We start from the raw sequence: 23,247 nt of genomic DNA on the forward strand, positions 1-23,247 counted from the left end.
GCCTGGGGTTACACGGCGGGTTGACGGCTGGTTGGGTGGCGCCGATGATGGGATGGGTCTCCTCGACCTCTCGACGCAGCTGTTCGGCTGTCAGTAACCACACCGCGTTTGGAAACGGCGTAGGTATCCGTTTCTCCGCTCTCGGAACCCAAGCTCATAACTGGAATTTATTTATTCCAACTTTGAGCATGTAAAAGATCCATCCTCACTCCTTCTTGGGTTTGCCCTCTGGAAATAGTTACCAGGGGAGCGGATGAGCACGGCCCTGTAGAACATTACTTATGCTTATGGTAACTGCTTATGCTTATGTAGAATGCTTATGGTAACTATCTGTATAATACCTTAGATGTTACAGTATGAATTTAAAAAAAAATTAATGTGAGGGCTATCGAATGTATGTTGCATATATATATAGAAGCATTTTATACATCATAACCGTTGTGGTAGGTACTTTTCTTTGTCTCCCCGGTAAAGCCCGCATGCTTATCATAACGCGATATATTTTGCTGTCGCATCGCATCGTTCGCGTCGAGTCCGTCGCGTTATTGTGACTCCAGCGATATTTTTTTTGGCGTGTAACATCTTTATCTCTCGGTATACGGCATTTAGTGGGAGTAGTTTCGTGAATGGAAAGGAAGGCGCATGGAACGTAGGGGAAGTCCGGGCAAAGCAAATAACTTAATTTTAAACTAATATCTGCATGTCACTAAATAACTCAGGTGACTGAAATTTGTTGTGTTGATTCGTTGTTTTATGTACTATTAAGTTTTGCCTAAATTAAATTTTATTTTAAATTATACATTGTTTAAATTATTTATTTTAAAGTATCATACACATTATTCGCTTTGCCCTTGTATAGGTACAAAGCGAATAAGAGCAAAGGGCAAAGTGAATAACAATGATATAAAAAACAATATTAAGCAAGTACAATGTAGCTACGACTTGACAGTTAAAACTTAAGTAGAAAGTTATTTCTCTTGTAAATTGTTTTTTTTTTCCATAAACAATATAGGCTGCAAAGTAACTTTCTTAATGTTAATGTAGGCCCTATTATTTATATTGCAATATAAAAGCATAAAAGTCCCAACTAAAGCATATTCTGAAATTCTGTTACACTTTAAAACATCATGCTTGGGATGTTGCAGCGTTATATTAAATTCTGTCACCTCACTCACACTGACGACACAAATATTGTCCAGTTCCACAATATGAAGTGCAGGACTCATGACTCCAGAGTTTGCACAGAGCACACTGAATCCAGTCTTCTGTTGGGGGATCCTCATATGGTGCTTCACATATTTGACAACTGTATTCTGATTCTGTGCTTTCGACGTGTTTTTCACTCTGCTTCAGTATCAACAATTTTTTCTTTGCTGAAACGTGAAGAGTAGGGCATTTTTTAGCATTTTGTTTCAGTTTAAACTTTTGGTAGACCTTAACTGGAGTGCTAGTCAGTACTTCAGCTTGCTGGTATTTTCTTTTTCTTGTGTTTTGCTTGCGAGATGCAGTTGGCAGGGGTCTAATGTCTCTTGGACTAGTCCTGAAAGCACCAGATGGTCCTGCTTCACCTTCTAAAACATTTGAAGTGCCAGGGACAATGCTGGAACAATAATTGCTATGCACTACTGATACTCTACTACCATTTTCATTTGCATTTCTGTCTAGCACTAAAGCAGGAGCATAATATTCATCACCAAATATATTTGGGTTGTAGGGCCACAAGCCAGCAGACTTGAATCCGCTTACAACATTCTGTGTTGAGGCAGCTTTCAAGTATGCTGGGGAAAGCATTTTAGATTATCGTATTGGTTGATAACTCTACCAACATGGTTCTTCTGAAACGAATTTACTTCTTGTTCAAAGTATTTCTTCAAAGGCCCGTAAACAGCTCGGTCAAGAGGCTGCATTTTGTGAGTGGTGTGTGGAGCAAAAGACACAAAAACCACATTATTTTCAGTGGCAAACTGAAGAGCAGGGTAAAATTTGTGTGATTCGTGGTTGTCAAGCAAAAGCAGAATTTTTTTTTTCTGGTTTAGGGCGGATATGTTCAACAAAGAATTGCAGCCACTGCAAGAATGCTTCACCATTACTCCATCCATTGTCTGTGCACGTTGCTTGTGTTCCTGGTGGCGCATCATCCAGCAGTCTCTCTTGCATGCGCTTTCTAGCAAAAATTAAGAAGGGTGGAATGAAACCTCCAGCAGCATTACAACAACAAATCACTGTAGTAAGTGTTCCTCTTTCTGCACTTGAGATTATTCCTACCTGTTTCTTTCCACAAACTGAGAGAATTTTAGGGGGTTTGTTGTCGTCTGGATGCCTGTTTCGTCCATGTTGAACAATGTGCTTGCACTCACATTATATTTCTCCATCTGGTCCCATAAAATCTTGTAAAACCTATCAACTTGCGGCTGATTAAAGCCCCTTGCTCTAGCGATTGTTGTCGGTTCCGGCTGTCTGAGCGAAATTTCAGGATGCCTTTACTGAAATCCCATAAGCCACTCATTACCAGCACTACGATTCTTTTCCCAGTTTGATGGATGAGCTATGTTGTTCTTCTGGGCGAAGTCATATGCTAGTCCGATAAATTCACGTCTTGTCAAACCGTAAAAGATGCTGTCCATTTCTTGTATATATTCTAAAAGTTCAATTTCTTGTTCATCTGTGAATACAGTTCTGAACCTACCAAGCCGCTTTTTGCTTGAACCTGACTTACAATGTCTATAAAGAGTTGCAAAGGGTATTCCATATTTTGTAGCAACAGAATTTATTGAATTAACTTCACATTCTTCCATCGCTCGTTTCATGGTTTCCTCCGACCAGTTTCCTTGGTTGGTTGTTCTCTTGTATTTATACACCAACTGTGGACAGAGTTCATTTTGATATAAAATGTCGTATACTGATTGTATGGTGTAATATTTATGAGCATTACGGAAACTATGAATTTTTTTTAACTTATTATGAAAACACATAGGCCTAAACTTAGACTTTTTTAATTCATTCATTTAGTGCGAGTTCCTACCACAACTGTATGCTTGCAGTTATAACATTATGCCAGTAAACTAAAAGTTTAAGAACAACAAATATGTGGTAGGATAAAAAGCACTGGAAGATGAGTGTTTAAAATCTTAGTATAAAATAAGTTTTGTATAGAGTAAAAAGTTCCTGCTTCGTAATTATAATACTTATATTTTATAACTCGGTTTTTATACAGTTCAATATTTACATGTTAAAGAAATTTAACCGTTTTTTACATACAGAGAATAATATATAATTTACAAAAATAAAATGAATTCTAACATTGTCAACATTCCACGAACAGCAGTTTCTTTCCACTGTAATTTTCGGTGTTATTCTGCTGAATGATACGACATGCACACTCGGGACACTTTAAATATCACTATGAATCATGTTTGTATAACAAAATTGTTGTCAGGGCAAAGTGAATAGCTAATAATATTAATCCGGGCAAAGTGAATAGCTACTCACTTTGCCCTATTCACTTTGCCCGCTTTGCAGCCATTACAGAACAATGAGAGTAAATAAAATTTACTGACACGTTACTATTTACGTTATATGCTATACATGTAGGCCATTGTATGGGTATCATATGATACAGTAATAATTATTCTGTCGTTAAAACTTCTTGAGTAGTTTTAAACAACTGACCTTTGTAAAATCTTAACAAATCTGGCAAAATCTTTTGTAATTATCTGTATGCGCCGTTCCTGTCGATGTCCATCTCGTACCGAGTTCCTTCGAGGGCCGATAGGTAGCTCCACCTCCTGGGTGAGTAGGCTAGTGCCATCTGTTGTCATTCAGTTAATACTGCCTTTATTCGTTTTACCCGGCCTATTCTCTTTGCCCGGACTTCCCCTAATTGTTTAAGCAGGGTGCTGCATCTCCCAACCAAAGTTCACAAATCCAAAGGGAAAAGTTATTATATTAACTGCTTAGGGTATTTTAACAAGATGGGCAGTATTTTAATAAAATTCCTTGTCGAAAATCGGATCCAAAGCCGGAGATTAGTATTTTTTCAAGCCTTTATAGAATGAGTAAAAAGTCGACGTAACTGCTCCAGCAGCGAATTCTAGAGACTGGTGCGTTAACTACGCCCGATTCGTATCCAGAAATGTAGGTAGTTGAAAAAACACATTTTTTAATATTTTTATCATGCTCGGCATTATGTTTTATAGAATTTTACGTTAAATTTCGTGTCACAGTTTCATATTATAAATGTATGGAATGATTTTGCAACATGGGAGGCTAGATGTTGCTCATCTCTATAGAGACCGAAAAAATTCGCGGATTCATTCGGCGATAGGCTAGAATTCAAATACATATACCTTTATAATGATTTTACTATTGGCTCACTGTTCATCTGGACGAATTTCAACCAGTTAAAAATAGGGACCGGAAAAATTCGCGCGTTCAATGACCTCTAGGATGAACTTTATAGTTCTACGTACACTCGGTCAAATGTCGCCCTTTCATTGGCTGCTGTCTTGTGAAGGTGTCCCAATGTAGCAGCCTGTGATTACACAGCTTCGGTTGAGTGTTTCTCACTGGCCCAGGGTCATCCACAGGTGAGTTGTGAGCCAATAGCCGAGGCAGCACTGAGGTATAACTATATGAATTTTAGGCTGTCGTTGAATGAATCCGCGAATTTTTCCGGTCTCTAGTTATAAACCCTCAACCAAAGAATGAACGAATCACGGACAAGCCAGCTGAGACGACTTACAAGTCAGCAGCCAATGAACTTGCGTTATTTGCCCGAGTGTACAGGGGAATGTGCAGTCTATCCTGAAGGCCATCGAAACCGCGAATTTTTCCGGTCCCTACTCGTCTCTGGCGAGTACTGAAAGACTCAACCTCACACACACACACACACACATATATATTTAATCGCTTCTTGATCGGAGATATGCGCTTCCCTTACGTCCATTTCGATGATGGGAGAGTGGGTCACGTGTTTGCGGGGAGAAGAGGGAAGGGGGAGAAGAATGTTCCGCGGCGTCCTACGACTTTTTATGATTTGTTGGAGGAAGGAGGGAGGGGGGGGGGGTATGGGACGACTGACGCCTTCCAATGACGTCAGAGACGCGGTCCTGCTCGTAAACTCCTCCTCCCTCGTCGACCCCTGCGCACAGCCGACAGGTGGGTCAACGAAGCGCGTGAAGAACGAGTCACCCAGCCGACTGTCGGCGAGTGATGGCTACTCCTCGTCTCCTCCGACAAGCATCTCCCGCTGATCACGCCGAGTCCCATTCTTCTAGTGACTAGCTGCGGTCACTGGCTTCGCTCGGGTTGAACAATGCCAAGTTCCAACTATTCTTTATGTCTTACATCTTAGCTCTCGGTATACGGCATTTGGTGGGCGCGATTTCGTGAATGCTACATAAGTAGAGACCTGAAAAATTCGCGAATTCATTTCGTGCTATGCTAAAATTCAAATAATTATACCTTAGTGCTGCTTCTGCCATTGGTTCAATGTCAATCTGGAGGACTGAGGTCCAATTAGAGTCCCTCACTGATAGAAGTGTCGAATCACAGGCCACCCAGTCGAGACGACTCGCAAGTCAGCGGCCAATGTACAGGTGGCATTTGCCCGAGTGTGCAGAGGATATTGGAGTCTATCCTGGAGGTCATTGAACCAGCGAATTTTTCCGGTCTCTATACATAAATAATAGAAAGGAAATGTGAAACAACCTCGATGTCTCCATCTGTGACGGATGGCGCGAACCAAAGTTCACAAAGACAAAGTAAAGATTCGTAGTCTTAACTATTTAATGAATTTTTAACAAAGCGGACAGTATTTTAATAAAATTTCTTGTAGAAAATCAGGTCAAAATCCGGGGGTTTACTAATTTTTTTTTCAAACCATTTCGCTTTTATCGGAGCAGTTTTATTAAATAGTTTTAAAATTTTCTGTCTGCAAATCGAATGATTTGATAGTTGACGTGACTGCTCGAGCAGCGAATCCAAGCGGCTGGTGCGGAAACTACGCGTGATTCGCGTCCGGAAATACTTTTAAGATTTAAAACTTAAACAAAAAATGTCATGACCACTTTTAAGGTGTAAATAATTGTGGTGTAAATGAAACGTAAAAATTCAGACGGAGGTTACCAACTACGGGCGTGGGCCTCGGGATAACTAAGCTTGCAGCCATTACTGGCGGCAGCTTTGACCCGGGTCATGACCTTTCGATTGCCAGTGGCGTGGTAGCGAGCCGTTACGTTACCTCTCGTGTCGGCCGCCGCAACACGCTCGCCTGGGTTACAGCGACTCTTCGGGAGAGGTCGACCTTCGAGGGCCCGCCGCGAACACCAGGTGAACGTCACGGTTTTTGCATTGTTTTGAATACCTCCTTAAAGCTCTGTCTCGCACAGCTTGTTTTTTTTGTTTTTTGACTTGACAACGTCTAATAAATCGATGAACGCCGGCTGCACGCACGAAAAAGTGTCCCGTTACGCACATTGTCCCGTTACGCTGTGTCCCGTTACACTCATTGTACGCTTGCGCCGCATCTATCTCTCTTCCACTCGATTGGAACAACCATCGATTTGACTTTTTCGAGGCACGTTAAACTTGAAACACTCCCATTCGTTTCCTACTTTTCCTATCATCGTCCTATCCTTAACAGAATAACACAGATTGGAAGAAGTTAAATAGCAAACACGTATAAAAGTTAAGGTTAAAATAATCTGTTCGTTAGAGTAATAAACATATTTGAATTAATAAGTGCAAATAAAAGTAAATTTGTCAATTAAATTGTAGATTTCATTTCACTCCTTGTTTGTATCCATACAAAATAGTGATAATTCAATAAAAATGATTCAATTTTATTCATAAAAGTATGCAATCATTTCATCAATGTTTTTTTTATGACGTTGTCACGTTAAACTATCGTCCGTAAACCGACTTTACAGACAACCAATTTTTTTTGTATAGTTTTGTCATTGCTGGTATTTCGGGGGTTCACCTGTAAATTCACGCTGAAGCACCAGCGAGCGTCGCGCTTATCATCCCGCCTCACTAACACACACACACACGAACAATTATCCGTCGCGTCCGTCCGTCCGCCATTCGTCCGCGCTCACTGGTGATTCCAGTTGAACTGAGATTACAGATCCGCCCTTAGCAAACTGCAAACACAAGACGCTTTAAGCTCAGGAGTCTCGACATTTTTAATAGGTAGCGCTGCAAGCGAAAAAAAAAAAAAAAGAAAGAAAAAAAAACAGCAAAGCAGTAACTTGCGCACGCATAAACGGTTTCCGTTACTCTTTGATTGTGACCTTGAACCAAAAATTCTACAACGCCTACAATTGACACTATTAGAAGTTATAGGCTAGAGAGACATGTAAAATTCGCGGATTCATTTCGCGATAGGATACAGTCCAAATACTTTTGACATTATTTTGCTTCAGTGATTGGGCCACAGTTTATCTGTAAGGACTGGGCCAAATTGAAAAAAAAAACTTCAACAGAAGAATTAGCGAATCACGATCATTCCAGTCAACAGGTTGTTACGAGTCGGTAACCAATCAGCAGATGTAATTTGCACGAGTGCGTAGAGGATCATGGAGTCTTATATACTTTAGGGATTTGAAATCGGGAATTTTACAGGTCTCTAGTCATAGCTGAGTGTTTGCTGTATCCAACTGAGCCAGTGATGAGGGCTGAAGAGGTGTACGGTCCGAGAAGGAAAGGCAGGCGCCCCGGCGCGGCGCTCTGCTAGGTCGGGCGGGCGGCAGGTGCTTCACAGGGCGCGAAGTCCGCCAGCCTTATCAGGCCTCGCGGCGTCTCGCCGAGAGGCGCGCAGTGAGAGAGCAGCAGCCGCGACGGCCGGCACCGGAGGGGGGTCGTCTCCGTGCTTCCCCGAGGGCTGCCCCGCCATGAGGTCCAGGCCGCCGTCGTACGTCCGGGTGCAGGTGAGCGGGACACCTCCGGCGACATCCTCGTCAGTCCGTCAGTCGGCGCTCGCGCGGAACCGTCCCTTCGTCTTCCTTCCTTCATAGTTCCATGACTAGAGACCCGGAAAACTCGCGGGTTCAATGACTAGGGCCATGAAAATTTCGCGAAAAGATCCCGAGAGTAGCTGGAAGTTAAAACACTGTAGCATCGTCTGTGTTTCGTGATTGGGTGAGTTACTTTGAGGTGCATGTCGATTGTTACAACAACCAATCACACTAATTCAGTGTGGAAGCAAACTCGTCCTTAGTGGCTCGTGCAAACAAGGCAACGACTTCTCTTGCAGACGGCCGCCAATCACAAGGAAGAAACCGCTGGTGTGGGTATACCTTGTTGCAGTCTAGTAGGCGTTCAGAATTTTTCGCGAAAATTTCCTGCCCCTATCCAATATCCTCCACACACTCGGGCAAATGCCAACTGTTCATTGGCTGCTGACTTGTGTGAGTCGTCTCGACCGGGTGGCCTGTGATTCGACACTTCTATGAGTGAAGGGATTCCAATTGGCCCCCGCAGTCCTCCAGATTAACATTGAACCAATGACAGAAGCAGCACTAAGGTATAATTATTTGAATTTTAGCATAACACGAAATGAACCCGCGAATTTTCCGGGTCTCTATTCATGACTAGGGACTGGAAAAATTCGCGTATGCAGTGATGGCCAGGATAGACTCCACGATCCTGTGCATACTCGGGCAAACGTCACCTGTTCATTGGCTACTGTCTTGTGAGGCGTCTCAATTGGGAGACTCGTGATTCGATAGGTACTGCTTTGACTGAGGGTCTATAACTGGCCCACATTCCTCCAAGTTAACAGTGAACCAATAGCAGAAGTTGCATAACAATACTACAATTTGCATTTTAGCATGTCGTGAAATGAATCCGCGAATTTTTCCGGTCTCTATTCATGACGTAGTTAAAACCATCAGTAGGGACTGGAGAAATTCGCGGGTTCAATGACCTGCAGGATGAACTCCATAGTTCTACGTACACTCGGTCAAATGCCACCCACGCATTGGCTGCTGTCTTGTGAGACGTCCCAACGTGGCAGCATGCGATTCGATAAAGCTTTGGTTGGGTGTTTCTCATTGGCCCAGAGCCATCCAGGTGAGTTGTGAACCAATGGCAGAGGCAGCACTGAGGTATAACTATTTGTATTTTAGCCTATCGCGAAATGAATTAGCGAATTTTTCCGGTCTCTGACCATCAGTCGATGTCAAATGTTAAATGATTAGTCAGAATAAAAAAATATATCACGGCACTGAAGAACACAGTGGAATGACAGCGACGATACAGTTGTAACAACAGGAGAAAATAAACTGATAAAATACAACCCTCGGACAACACAGCGGTGCACAGGCGAACACAGAGATGAAACTGAACGGATGTTTTGGACAAGAAAACGACGACGGCACAGACGAACACAGTAAATGCTTTCCATGATAAAAAAAAAATGCGATGTTTCGGGAATTGAAATCTGTTTCCGTCGTCAGGCACAAACGGACGTATCACTCCTAGCAGAGTGGCCGGAACACTCCTTCCTAGCAGAGTGGCTGAGTGACACGACGGGAATTCCTCGAAGCGAGCTCGTTCAGTAAGCGGTTAGTACTATAAAGTTTTCCCTTTGGCTTTGTGAACTTTGGTTCGCGCCATCAGCCACAGATGGCAGCACCGTGTTTGTTACACATTTCCCTTACATTCACAAAACTACTTCTACACACCAATACATCAATACATAAATAATTATTTATGCGTGTCTTGCTAATCTTGTTTTTCATTAGTCTGCTTTTGTGTTGTTTATCACGTCACAGTATTAAGCTATCGCCGTCTGAATGTGTGTTGAAGCACCCTGTCCTGTTATAAACGACTTGAAAGCACCGTCTATCCTCTCTCTTATTATATTCTCCATATGGTTTCAAAATGTGTGAAAGACCTATACAGCCTCCTGAAAAGTGTTCGCATCTTAGAAAAGAAATATAGTGTTTCGCAGTAGTGTCACATTACCAACGCGACTTTAATCGTCCTATGAGAATAACACAGTTTTTAGTACGTTGCTGTTACAACCGTACAGTATGCACCTTAGTTGTAACAGAAATCTTCTAAAGTAAAAAAAAAACAGGATGAAAATCATTTTAAATAACGTAATATGTTACTAGTGAAAAATAATCGTTTCTTCAATCAGCTATTAATTGCGAGCAATTCGAATTCAATGCAGACATTAACTAACACTATGTTTTAAATGAGAAATAAATCAATGAACTAGCTTATCAGACGTACAGTCTTAGGTAAAAGTGTTCATGGCAAGTAAGTAAAATTTTTGTGTTTCGGCTGAACTTAAATTTAAATGTGCCCAAAGTTACGAAAATAATTAAAGAAATTATTTCTAAACAAATAATAACTTAAATATTCAAACAGACAAATAATGTTAAAAAGGTTTTCTATCGTACGATATCACATTATGTTTTCAAAACAAATTACAACCATACATTCTCATTAAAAAATTTAATATATAATTGATGCTTGTGTTATATAAATCATGAAAATGAAATTGATTACATGTAGTTAAAATCTTAAGGTTAAAATATATTTAACATTGAAAGACAAGCTCTTAAATAAGATAAATTCGGGTTTTCAAGTCTGTTATCATAAAAACTCGCTTGAACATCTATATTTAAATCAAGCCTCGAGTTGAAGTAATAGGGCCACGAGCAGAACATAATATTTATAATTGCAGCCAGAAATCTCAGAAGTACTATGTTAATTTTTATTTTATTTAGATAGCAATATTATTAGAGACGGTTAAAACGCAATGTTAACCAGTTATAATGCGATATTACCGGACATGGCCTATACTTAGGGGTATGCAATTTTATTTATTACGAAAATGATTTCGAGACTGGTTGAAATTCGTAACACTGTAGTATTGTTTGTGTTTCGTGATTGGGTGTGTTTCTTTCAGTTACGTAGGTATCTACTGCTGTCAGCACACCGATCACAGTAATTCAGTGCGGATGCAAACGCGTCCTGATTGGTGCGGTCAAATTAGGCCTCGCAGACGGCCGCCAATCACAATGGGAAAAAAATTAGCTGTTGTGGGTATGCCTTGTTGCAGTCTAATGTTCGTTCAGATTTTTTTTTTTGCCGCGAAAAATGCTGTCCCTGCCTATACTGTTAAGCAACCACCCCGATATTTCCTGGAGAAAATTTCAGTTGACCACGGAAAACAATAATTCCCCGACCAGGATTCGAAGTCCGGGTCTTGCGGAATGTGAGTTCAAGGTCTCATCACTGCGCCGTTCGTTCGTCAAAATAACGTTCTAAGCCGCAAGAAGACGTTTTCTGATTGCGTCTGCTTGCGGACTGTAAGGTTGTCTTCGCCGTCTGAATGCAGTGGTAAACTCCGTTCCAACAGCAGATTAGTGGACTCGACAAGTTGAACAGCACGTAATCTGCCCGCTTCCTGCGGGAGACCTTCTCCTTATCTCTGGTTATCAACCGCAGCAGACAGAAGGCCGCGCTTCGACTGCACTGCAGTCATACGTGCGTCACGTGACTGTGGGAGGGAGGGAGGGAGGGTGAGTGAGAGAGAGAGAGAGGGGGGGGGGGAGAGAGAGGTAGCAGGGAGAAGGGGTGTATGCGCTTGCGCAAGTGACCCTCACCCTTCCCTGGAAAGCATGGCTCTATGCGCTGTAGCGATACTGTGGCGTCAGTGGCGTATCACGATGTACCACGCACCGCCCATGCGCGGTAATATAGCGCATCTCATTCTGAGATTGCAGTCTGCATTTCATTAGGCATTTAGGTACTCTTTTCCAATGCACGATTTCTGTTATCAGCACTGAGCGCCAAGGTTGCAGACACAGCTTTGTAATATAATGAAAATCTGTTTAATATATCGAAAAAAAAAAAAAAAAAAAAATTGTCTTTTGTAAGGTAAAATTTGGAATGAGAATTTTGGAAGATCATTTTCCTGGTGTATTTCATCAAGAACATAATCTGATAAATTTCCTGTTATTATTATTATTTTTATTTTTTAAGGTGATGTGATTGAAAGACATCATCTTGATTTCAATCATTTTTGTTAACATTTTGTTGATATGATTTAATTTTAAGAAGTTTGGCTCGTTTCAACAATGCACATACTTTCATGGAATGCCCTGTTTTTGATAGTGTCTAACAAATAATTTCTCCTGTGAAATAATAATTGGTGTTTAGCATTTAATATTTTTTTCCCTGTAAAAATGACAACTGTAATACTACTTTCAGTAGACACTATTTTATGGTCTTAGAAAAATCAAAAAAATATTATAATCAATTTTTTAAAATTATAATTAACAACGGTATACAAAAAATACTTAATTTTAACAACCCTGTCAATAGTGAATCATTTACTCAGGACTGCATAAATATTAACCTGAGTTGTTTTTTTTAGGGTTTTGGAAAACCATAACGTTTTATGAATAGTATACACTAAAAATAAATAGTTTGAAGGCGAAGTCTACATACGAACGGTTACTGTATACCACATGATTTCATGCTTTCAGTACATGCTAGGACTGACAAAAAGAAATTAGCCTTTAATTTCATTAAAACAAATGCCTTGGTACAAAGAAAAACCTTTCATAAACATTAAAAAAAAAATTTTAATCAAGTGCAAAACACGCAATAACAGACGTAAAATAATTTAAGATACAACCCCCTTTAAATTTCCAGTGAATACTCCCGTCATGTTGTCGATCCTGCGGAGACGGCAAAGGAACCGCCGCATTCTTGTCCGCGTGTGTTAGTTGGGCGAACGACACAGGAAGGGTTGACGTGATCACGTGTCCTGGGGAAGAAGAAGGGTTTTGCCACGCACTCCGCATCGGAATGGGCGTAAGTAGTTCCGTCGCCCTTGGATCATTTCCCCCGCCCCCCTTCTCCATCAACCGCGACCCACCTTCGACAACCTTACCCCGGCGTCCGCGCGGCGCCGCCAAACGGCCCTCCGCAGTGTGTCAAGGCCGCGCGCGGCGTGCATGTGTCTGTGTGTGTGGGGGGGGGGGGGTTGGAGGGGGGCAGGGGTGCGAGCCCCCCCCCCTCCCCTCCCCCAGACCCAGCCCCAGGGACACCGCTGCGCTGGGCAGGCACCGCGGTCGATACCCGACCCGACACCTCCTGCGGACGCACTGCCATCTGGAAGTCGCAGACGCTAGCCGCTGCTGCTTCCAGCGCCGTACCTTTGAATATATATACTGTACAGAAGTCGCGAGTGGATAGGATTTACTCTACGTTTTTCAGGAGCGTATGATGAGCAGCTTGGGAACTTCACCGCTGCAGTGCGCTGCCGTAACGCCCTGTATCGTCTTAGTTGTTATTTACACGTTAGAGTGCAGCACTGTCGCCCGCTGTAATTCCCCGCACCCCCCACCTATCATCCACTGCAGCTCAAGGTCGTTTAACGGGTGGGGGAAGGGGTGTTTGAAGAGTTCGACACTTGTCCGCTAGGGACCACCACAAGTCGATGCCCTGGAGATGGTGGCGATTGCGGCGGTGAATTAACCAACTACCTCAAAACCGTATTAGAAATTTAAACCTGGGCTGGCGACTTCTATACAGTATATATATTCAAAGGCCGTACAAGTACATACTCTGAACTGGCGCGCACTCTTCTCGACGTGCGTAGGACAACAATGAGATTCAAGGGGTCGTTACCACAACGCCCAACGTACAATAACGCCGAATGCCAAACTGACCGCAACGCCGTCAGCTAGAAAACTGCTGTGTACCACAACGCCGAAATACAGTAACGCCGAAAAATGTTGCTGCGGGGAGGGGGGGCGGGGGCACAGGAGCAAAATGAAAAACAACTGAATTAATTTGTGTGTGTGTTTCTTAAATGTATCTTAACGCCGAAATACCACAACCTAACCTAACCTAGGCTAGACTAACCTAGCCTAACCTAACCTTACCTAACCTAACGTTTTTGGCAGTCCTGCAATCACATTTTTCGGCGTTAATGTATTTCGGCGTTGTGGTACGCAGCCGTTTTCTAGCTGTCGGCTTTGTAGTCAGTTTGGCATTCGGCGTTATTGTACGTTCGGCGTTGTGGTATTTCGGCGTTGTGGTGCGTCCCCAAATTCAAGCGGAAACCAATACACGCGGCAGTTAAGTGAAGACAAAAAGGTGCAATGCAAACGCCCTTTATTTAGTGCCTTCACGTATCTGTACCGGGAGTTTCACGTCTCAAATTAATTCTGGAAAACATTCGTTTTTAACCATTTTCATTCTCCTAACAATACAGTTTTAAAACGAAACACGGAAACAGAACAACTCACCAGCCCTCGGAGTATCCTTTTGAGTGTAATTTCGTAAGCATACACAACTCTGTATCCCGAACAGTTTTTAAATCACGTGGTTTTGCCAGAAGCTCTGCCCACCGAATGTGTATGCCGTAAAAAATTGTTTTAACGTGTAGTAATCAAAATTTACCCTCATTGAAGCAGATATCACACAGTTAGATTTTCAAAAACCACATTTAGTGTATATTTTTAGTCATTGCAGTCATTCCCCAAAAATAAGGCATTAACAAACACAATGATCCCACAGGGGAAACGTTTATTTTTTTGTAGCAACTAGTCACTTTTAACTTCCAGGCATTCCAGAAAAAAAATCATATACTATGCTCTAACGTATACATATTTTTTTAAAAAATTAAACCACAGAAAATAGTTATGGCCTAAAAGAAGTTACAGCCAAGTTTCTACGAAGATCCAATTAACTTGAACTACAATGTCCGCAAAGTCCTGTTTGTTTATTTGAGGCGCCTTCTTCGCCGATCAGTCCTCGAACCGACTGCAACTTGTCGACGGCGGCGTGGCAGCCGGCCCGCCTCGGCGACCCCCGGAGATGCAAACAACGTAATCGCCCGTGACGCTCCGGAGGTAAACACCGAACACGCGTCACCCTTCGACGGCGCGAGAGGGGGAGGGGGGGAGGGGGTGTGGAGGTCGACGTCCGACGACCTCCGCCTCCGGCCAGTGGATCAGTCGACCTCTCGCCCCACCCAGTGGCCCAAGGGGGGGGGGGCACCAGGGGCAAGTGCCCTCCCTCCCTCCCCTTCCGAAAAACCAGTTGTCTGCTACATTCATATTGCCGACAAAAATGATTGTTTCTGAAACCAATAATTTTTTTTTAATATAATTAACGAATTTCTTGTAGAATCGTAAAATCTGGTGGTTGGATGTTACGTGTAGTGTGAGTAGATTAATAATACAAATTTAGTAATTTTAAGACATTTTTTTTTCCTCTGGCTACTCTGAAATCCTAGAGTGCCCCCTCCGAGGTGAACCTCTGGATCCGCCACTGGCCCCACCCCACCCCTTTCCACGGAGTTCTCCCGTCCGAGAGCTAGGAAGTCCCGGACATCGGAGTTTATTAACAAAAGAAAAAGCGGTATCAGGCTCCGTCATCTTGAATTTTCTAACATTTCTCCCTGCGCTCGCTTTTGAACTTTCGTGTTTTTTTTTTGGGTTTTTTTTTATATAAATTTTCACCTTAAATTTACGAAGAACGCTGGTTACAAACAGGGCCATCGAGAGAAACCAAGGCCCGCGGACAAAAATTACGTCTATTTCCCCCCTCCCCTTTCCCCTTTTTTCACAACACTGTTATTCAATGTATAACTTTCAAAAACCCCACAGTTAAAAGAAAATTTCAAGTCTGTAAACGTTACCGTGGCCATAACTGTAATCGTGATCTGTGCGTATCGCATTAAGTACTTGTAGAATTGGCATATTTTCGTCCTATCGGTGAAAAACCCAAGCATTAAAATATATCTTAAACTCAACTGTCCCCACCCCATTCCTTTTCACCAATCAGACGGCCCTGTACCAATTATTAAGGTATCTTCGTCAATTTTACGGATACCTTTTTTTACATTTACGGGCACTGAAAAAACTGAAATAGTACACGAAATCGGCAAGAACCGTCTTGGAGTATAAACTAAGCATTCAAAAACTTGTCAAGTCCACACCATAGCCACTCCTCTGCCACACCCGTGCATGTCTGCCGTGTTCACAACGGAACACAGAACTCTGAAGTCGAAACACGGTGCAGTTTATTTGAGGTGCACTCTCCATCGGAAAGTAGTCTACGTAAACTGGAAGTAATTTCCAACCAGTGTTTCTAAACGTTTTGGCGCGACATGGCGTACTACCTGGCAATCGGCACTTTTTGAAGACAACGCTCTTAGACTGAAGTATTTATCATGGAAGTTGTAACCACCCTGAGTGAACTAATCAGTTGGTCTCTCCAAACAGGTACAGGCTTGTAGCCTGTTGGTAAGTTACGGCTGAAGCATGTATTTTTCGCTTCAGCTTGTAGAATAATCCATGATTCACGATTGATTGATGCCATTTCATATAGTCGTCTACTATCGGCACACGAACACTCGAAGCTGCGAGAACAATGTCGTCCTAGTTACGCCACACCACGCAACAGGGCTCTGGAGGCCTGCCGAAGCCTCGAGAGAGACACAGAGAGGCATCAAAACTCCTTCAGAAGGCTTTGGAAAAAGGGCAAGGGGTGAGCTAATGGAGGGTCGTTGTACTTGCCACGGAGTTAGGCATTGTTAGGAGACGACACGCTATGACGTAGATGAAGTCCCGTTTTAACCTCACCGTCGCCATATTTTCCGCTCAAAATAACGCAGAAATCGTGCTCGATAACGTATGAAGGCTGTAAGTATTTTTAAATTAGAATTTAAATAAACAGTCACTTTCATAAAAAAAATAGTCATTTAAAACTGTTTACACAATGCAAACACTACACTTCAGCCAATGTTTTGGGCGTCTAACCAATATGGCACAACAATTAACTGAAGGAAAAAAAAAACGGCGTTACACACTTGCCATGTAATCGTGCAGGGGTGGCCACTCCCTGAGGCCTGCGCTGCGCCCGCTTTAAGAGTGAGAAGGGGTGTCCCTATGTATCCCGCAGGAAAGCCCCGAACCTGCAGGCCGGCCACGTCCTTAGCAGCCTCGCAACAAAACATTCACTCTAAAGATCTATAACTAACAACGACCCTTAAATTATAACTTGATGTTTGAACTCGCTCCCACTGTTTGTATAGAAAGCTGTGCCGTTAGTTGTTTTTGTCTCGCACAGACGTGATGTGGTGTGGTTGCAGAGCCTACATTAAAGATACTGTGAAATCATGTAAACGGTTTCCTAGCCCTGGATAGCTACATAATAAAAAGTTATTTGCTAAGCAACCATAAAATGATTTTACAGTATTTTTAATGTAGCTATACTTACCTAATATAACCAACCATCCACAATGTTTTAAAGTATTTAAAACGTAGCTAACCTATCCTAATCGACCGCAAAGTTTAATGCCACACCGGTTCATACAATGAGATAAAACGGAATAAAAGTGAGCATGAACTTCGGGGAACTTCGGGTGTGGCTCTCTCGTGTGTGAAATGAAGGCTTCCCGAGGACCGAGGCTGGGGAAGATGGCCGCCTGACGAAGCCAGGCCGAGAGCACACGGCGGCAGATGGTGCGCGGAGGGTCTCCCCTCCTCCTGCCGCAGACAGACACACAGCTGCTCGGCGCGGAACGCACGCAGCCCGCACCAATCAGAAACAAGCCCGGCTGCCCCACGTCCCAGCAGCGGACACTCAGCGAGCGCTCTCGCACCAACAAAGTGACGCGATAAAAAAAATAAAAAATGAAAAAAAAAATTTAAAAATTGATTGTCTGTAAAGTCGGTTTACGGACGATAGTTTAACGTGACAACGTCATAACAAAACATGATGAAATGATTGCATACTTTATGAATAAAATTGAATCATTTTTATTTTAATAATAATAAAAGAATAAAAATACTTGAATTTATACTAGTAATCAGATTTTTAAAATGCAAGAATAATTAACCTTTATTGCCGAAATTGTTGTTGTAATAAGCAATGAAAACCACATTAATTTTTCATTTCACTTTATAAACAGTCGAGTGGAAGAGAGATATATGCAGCGCAAGCGTACAATGAGCGTAACGGGACACAGCGTAACGGAACAATGTGCGTAACGGGCCTTTTTTCGTGCGTGCAGCCGGCGTTCATCGATTTATTAGACGTTGTCACGTCAAAAAAAAACAATACAGAGCTGTTACATAATTGTTTCAAATTATCTCAAATTTCACAAGAAAAAAAAAATCTTTGGTTTAAAATATGGATGTGCCCATCCAATCCTCAAATACCATCACACCCTTAGTAATAGAAGTATTCGATATTCGAGGAAAAAATTCCCAAGAAAAATTTCAGAGTAAATAAAAAAAATAAAAAATTCAACAGTGATAACCTATGAAGTTTACTATGTCAACATTTTTCCTTCATACCTATCCTGAAACTATTACAATATGTTGTATTGATTCTAGGAATTTTTTTCTTCGTGAAAAGAACATTTAAAGGGGTTAGATGATTCAGTGCCCTACTTAATATGTGCAATTTCTTGTAAATTATTTTATTTTTGACCCTTGACATTTAGATTCGGATTCGAGGGGTATATTCGAGGTGGTATTTCGGAAGTGAATTCGAGAAAATTGGGAATTACAGGCGAAGAAACGTCGCCATATTGAAAATAGTTTTGTAGGTTATAATTTGGCAGAATATGTAAGTAACATAAAAACTAGTAAAATAATTTTCAAAGAATATTTAATTGGAATCAACCAATTTATTAAAAAAAATTGTTTTTTAAGGTAGTTTCAACATATATACCTACATGCACATATCTACTGATACGTAGCTTACGAAACAAAGATAGAATCTTGAAGTAGATTGATTTGGATTCTTGTTTCAGTAATGAAGTGAACAAAATTACTAATTTGAGTTCAACAGATTTTTTTTCAATGAAATTTATTTGTCGAAAATAATATATATTAAGTCAACATTTTGTATAGCGCGCTAAATAAGCTTGTATAGGCCAAGACCTGTACAAGTCCGAACTGGTATAGTACCCGAAAGGAGCGAGTGAGGTATGCTGGGTCGAGAGCACATGCGTGAGGACTTGAGCCTGGGTACTTCTGCGACACCCGCAGAACGTGCTCCGATTAGAGGAGTACGTCCTGTTCGCGCCAGGGTTGGCGACGACCAATGGCGATCGACAGCCATAGAGTACCGATTACTAGGGGCATGCATTTTTCGCGAAATAACCTGATCCCTAGTTAGACTGCAACAAGGTATGCCATTGTTCCCTTGTGATTGGCTGCCGTCTGCGAGAGAAGCCATCGCCCTGTCTGGCCGGGTCATTCAGGACGAGTTTGCTTCCGCATTGGATGGCTGTGATTGGTGCGCCGACAGTGGACATGCGCCTGTAATAAACCCAGCCAACCACGAAACATAGCTAATGCTGCAAAGTTTTAACACGCAGTTGGTCTGGAAATTGCTGCTGATTGGTTACCGACTCGTAACACCTGTTGACTGGAATGATCGTGATTCGCTAATTTTTCTGTTAAAGATTTTTCATTGGCCCAGAGTCCTTCAGATAAACTGTGGCCCAATCACTGACGCAAAATAATGTCAAAAGTATTTGGACTCTATCCTATTACGAAATGAATCCGCGAATTTTACAGGTCTCTACTTATAAATTTTATTTACATTTATGTACATGTGTATACAAATGACACAAGTACCTACACTATACTCTTTTGCCAAGATTTACATTACTATTCTGTATTTATTCTTAGTTATTATTAGCAGTTATTTGAAATTAAAGTAAAATTTAAAAAAAAATTGTTGCAGTAGTTTTAGGAACATAGCTCAACATAGTTTTAGGAGCTCAATTTAGTTTAAAAAGCTTAGCTCAAAATAGTTTTAAGAGCATAACTTAATACAACAACATGTAAACCTCTAGAGTTTTACATACTGTTATATTTATGGCATAGTCGGTGATGAGTTTGTGTGAGTGAGGGGTTGAGAGAGTTCGTGTTTTCCTCCAATGGTAGGCGAGTGATCGAACTTGTTAGGTTGTAATTTTAATGAGTCGCATATTTTAATGTAGGTACTAGTCGCTAAAAATATCAAAACTTCCTGCACTGCGACACGGACTTACAGTACAATGTCAGTTATAAAAGCAAGAAAGTCGTTTTAATGTTGGGTTCATAAAGAATTTGCCACAGCGAAGCTTGCACGCGTGGTCTGCATTCTTGCTTATAGTCTGTCCCACGCTTACTGCACAGTGTAAATGTGTAACACTGTTGCCAGATTGGTACTGCCCGGCTGTTAGCATTATTCTTATTTTATACCAGCTTTCATCTGAAAGAAAAAAAATAATAATAATTCAAGGCTAAACATTTGTTATTTCTCAGGATAAACTTTTATAGCAGTCAGTTTCTACTAATTGTTAGACATTCCATTGAAATATGAGCTATGCTCAAAACATCAAAAAAATTAAATAATATTAAAATATATAAAAAATGGTTGAAAAAACAGTTGACACCAAGTTGGCGTCTTTCAATCACAACTCAATAGAAATATAAAATTTAAATAATTATCAGATGATGCTCTTGATGACACACAACAGGAAAAGAGTATTTTCAAAAATTTCTCATTCCAAAATTTTACTTTACAAAATAACATCTTAAGAAATTTTTATTACATTACTAAGTTGTGTCTTGAACTTTAGTATTCTATGGAGTACGTCTGGCAACAGAGCACGCCGGGAGGAGGACAGAGCTAATGGCAGATATCGTGCATTGGAAAGAGACAGAGAGAGTATGAGACGCGCGATGGTTCAAGTCCACGGGGCAGAGCGGCGGCGGGGCGTTCGAGGACATTGGTGTTTGAATAGTGATAATCGAAGGATTGAGCAACTGTTGTGCGCGCTTTATCAGGCGGCGCTATCGACCTCTGTAAATACTGGAGTAGTTTGTCCAAACCCTCCCCCCCCCCCCTAACCCCCCTCCCCCCCAAGGAACAGTTAAGGACGGGATCATCCCATGATTCACGGTTGTGTGCAAGGGTTCCTCAACATCAAGTCTTGTTTGGTGGAAAGAAAATGAACGGGCGTTAAATTAAAATACGTGGGCTCTCCTTTGAAGGCCACGGCTTCACGTCGAAAAAATTGTTCATAATTACAGAAAGGATAAGTATCCAACGTAAATGATTTTGCGTTGCCCGAGCTGAACACAGGGTTATTAATTTTTTTTTGTCCACGAGTTAAAGCAAAATGGATGGTGCTATATGGCAGTGTGGTAGACATAGAGAAATGACACGCAATTATTGCTGTCTATGACCTATGATTTTCTGTGTATCCATGGCAATCGGGTTAACGGTTTGGAAGTTGATGCGCTGCAGCGCCGTCTAGCGGCGAGTTACAAAAAAAACATACACCATAAAAAAAATTTAGATGTTGTATATAATACATATTTATAGATTTGTATTTATTTAAATATATATTTATTTTATATATAAACTATAAAAAAACTAAAAAAAACAGCTTTTATCTATGAATGAATTAAAAATTTAAAAAATCAACTTTTAAAATTAAGTTCTTTGTCCAACAACCAAATAATGCACCACAACTCTGTGTAACTAAAAGCGTGGGTGCTTGATATCATTTGTCTTAAAATTTTTATCACTATTTTTTTAGGATGTAGTAATTACGAAATATGAATATACGAAATTAATAACAGTATAAAATAAAAAATTAAAATGGGGAGCTTGATATAATTTGTCTTAAATTTTCTATCACTAATTTTATGATATAGTCATTACGAAAATTTTAGAATATATTCATTACGAAAATGAAAGAAGGTAGCGCCCCACGCTTTTAGTTATACAGAGTTTTGTGCGTTATTTGACTGTTCCGCAAAAAAATTAAATTTAAATTTTATTTTTAGTTCATTCAACGATAAAAGCAGTTTCTTTCAGTTTTTTTTAAACTATAAGTTTAATAAAAAACTTTAATTTTAAAAAAATGAATTTTAAAACACCTTCTTAGCGGGACACACAGAATTAAAGCTGGTAATGGGAATTCAAAAGGACATAAATACATACGTAACATTTTCTATGCGTCAGAAAATTATTATTATTAGGGACCGGAAAAATTCGCCGGTTCAATGACCTGCAGGATGAACTCCATAGTTCTACGTACACTCGGTCAAATGTTACCCACGCATTGGCTGCTGTATTGTGAGACGTCCCAACGTAGCAGCCTGTGATTAGATAAAGTTTTGGTTGAATGTTTCTCATTGGCCCAGAGTCATCCAGGTGAGTTGTGAGCCAATAGCATGGGCAGCACTGAGGTATTAACTATTTGTATTTTAGCCTATCACGAAATGAATTCGCGAATTTTTCCGGTCTCTAATTATTATTATCAGAGCGATTGCCCTCCCTTCTCCTTTCAAACAATGAACAAACGCGTTCTATCAAAGAAACTGTCATGGCAGCCCTGGTTTACACGGTCGCAGTGTCTCTTGAACAACTTTATACGAGAAGTGGGGTAGAGGATTTGTAGATGGTGCTGTGTTCAGAGCGTTAGACACGAATTTATGTGCGTAGGTACCAGATTTTCTGCCCCTCTCAACTCAGGAAACCCCAGGAAAGGGTTTTGAGTTGAATTAAATTAAACTCGTGGTAATTGAAGGAGCGGATATCCAAGGACGCGAGCCTTGAGTGTTCGTCTCAAGCCACGGGCGTTAATTATTCGCGAGTTGAGGGAGGTCGGGCTCAGGACGAATGGATTCCACCGAGCGCCTTAATGGACGGATGCCAGCGGTTTAAGTGAGACGTCAAGTGTTCCAAGTGTTCTGCGCTCTTCGCTGTGTCCTACTTCAAGTCAGTCAGCGAGGAGGTCGTTTATTTATCTGCGCACAAACGCCCAGGAGATAAACCAGTGGCGTTGAAGCCAAGGAAGTGGAAGATATCTGCGTGATACGTCCCTCCCTTCCTTTCCAATTTTATACATAGTAAAACACGTTATAATAAAGTTAAATAAATAAGCATAATATAATGCCAAAATTGCCATTGAAATAGGTACTTAGATAAACATTAAATGTACACCAATTGTAATGGACAAATTTCTACCTCGTGGACTACCCCGATGTTTGGTCGTTTGCATTTCAAGTTTCATCGAGTAATCGGTCGTGGATGCAAGACAGTGCGCTTTTAGGTCAGGACCAACTAGTTATGTGCGCTGTCATAATTGAGGTGGTCTAGTGCTATGAGTCCCTTTTTTTCCAAGAATATTTTAACTGAATCATTTAAGGGTGTTATAATTGTGCGACCAAAATCATTTCG

The 23,247-nt window shown here is 41.3% G+C and overlaps 1 protein-coding gene across 1 annotated transcript in view; it reads left to right on the top strand.

Annotated features, from left to right (window-relative positions):
- Positions 1 to 7,832: 7,832 nt before the first annotated feature.
- LOC134532749 (monocarboxylate transporter 7) overlaps positions 7,833 to 23,247 on the top strand; it is a 139,938-nt gene continuing 124,523 nt past the window's right edge. The window contains exon 1 of the mRNA XM_063369563.1: positions 7,833 to 7,931. Within this exon, the coding sequence (XP_063225633.1) occupies positions 7,896 to 7,931 (36 nt within the window). The 5' untranslated portion in view covers positions 7,833 to 7,895. The remainder of the gene's footprint in view (positions 7,932 to 23,247) is intronic.

Source organism: Bacillus rossius, chromosome 6 (genome assembly GCF_032445375.1).
Source record: "Bacillus rossius redtenbacheri isolate Brsri chromosome 6, Brsri_v3, whole genome shotgun sequence".
NCBI classification, from domain to species: Eukaryota; Metazoa; Arthropoda; class Insecta; order Phasmatodea; family Bacillidae; genus Bacillus; species Bacillus rossius.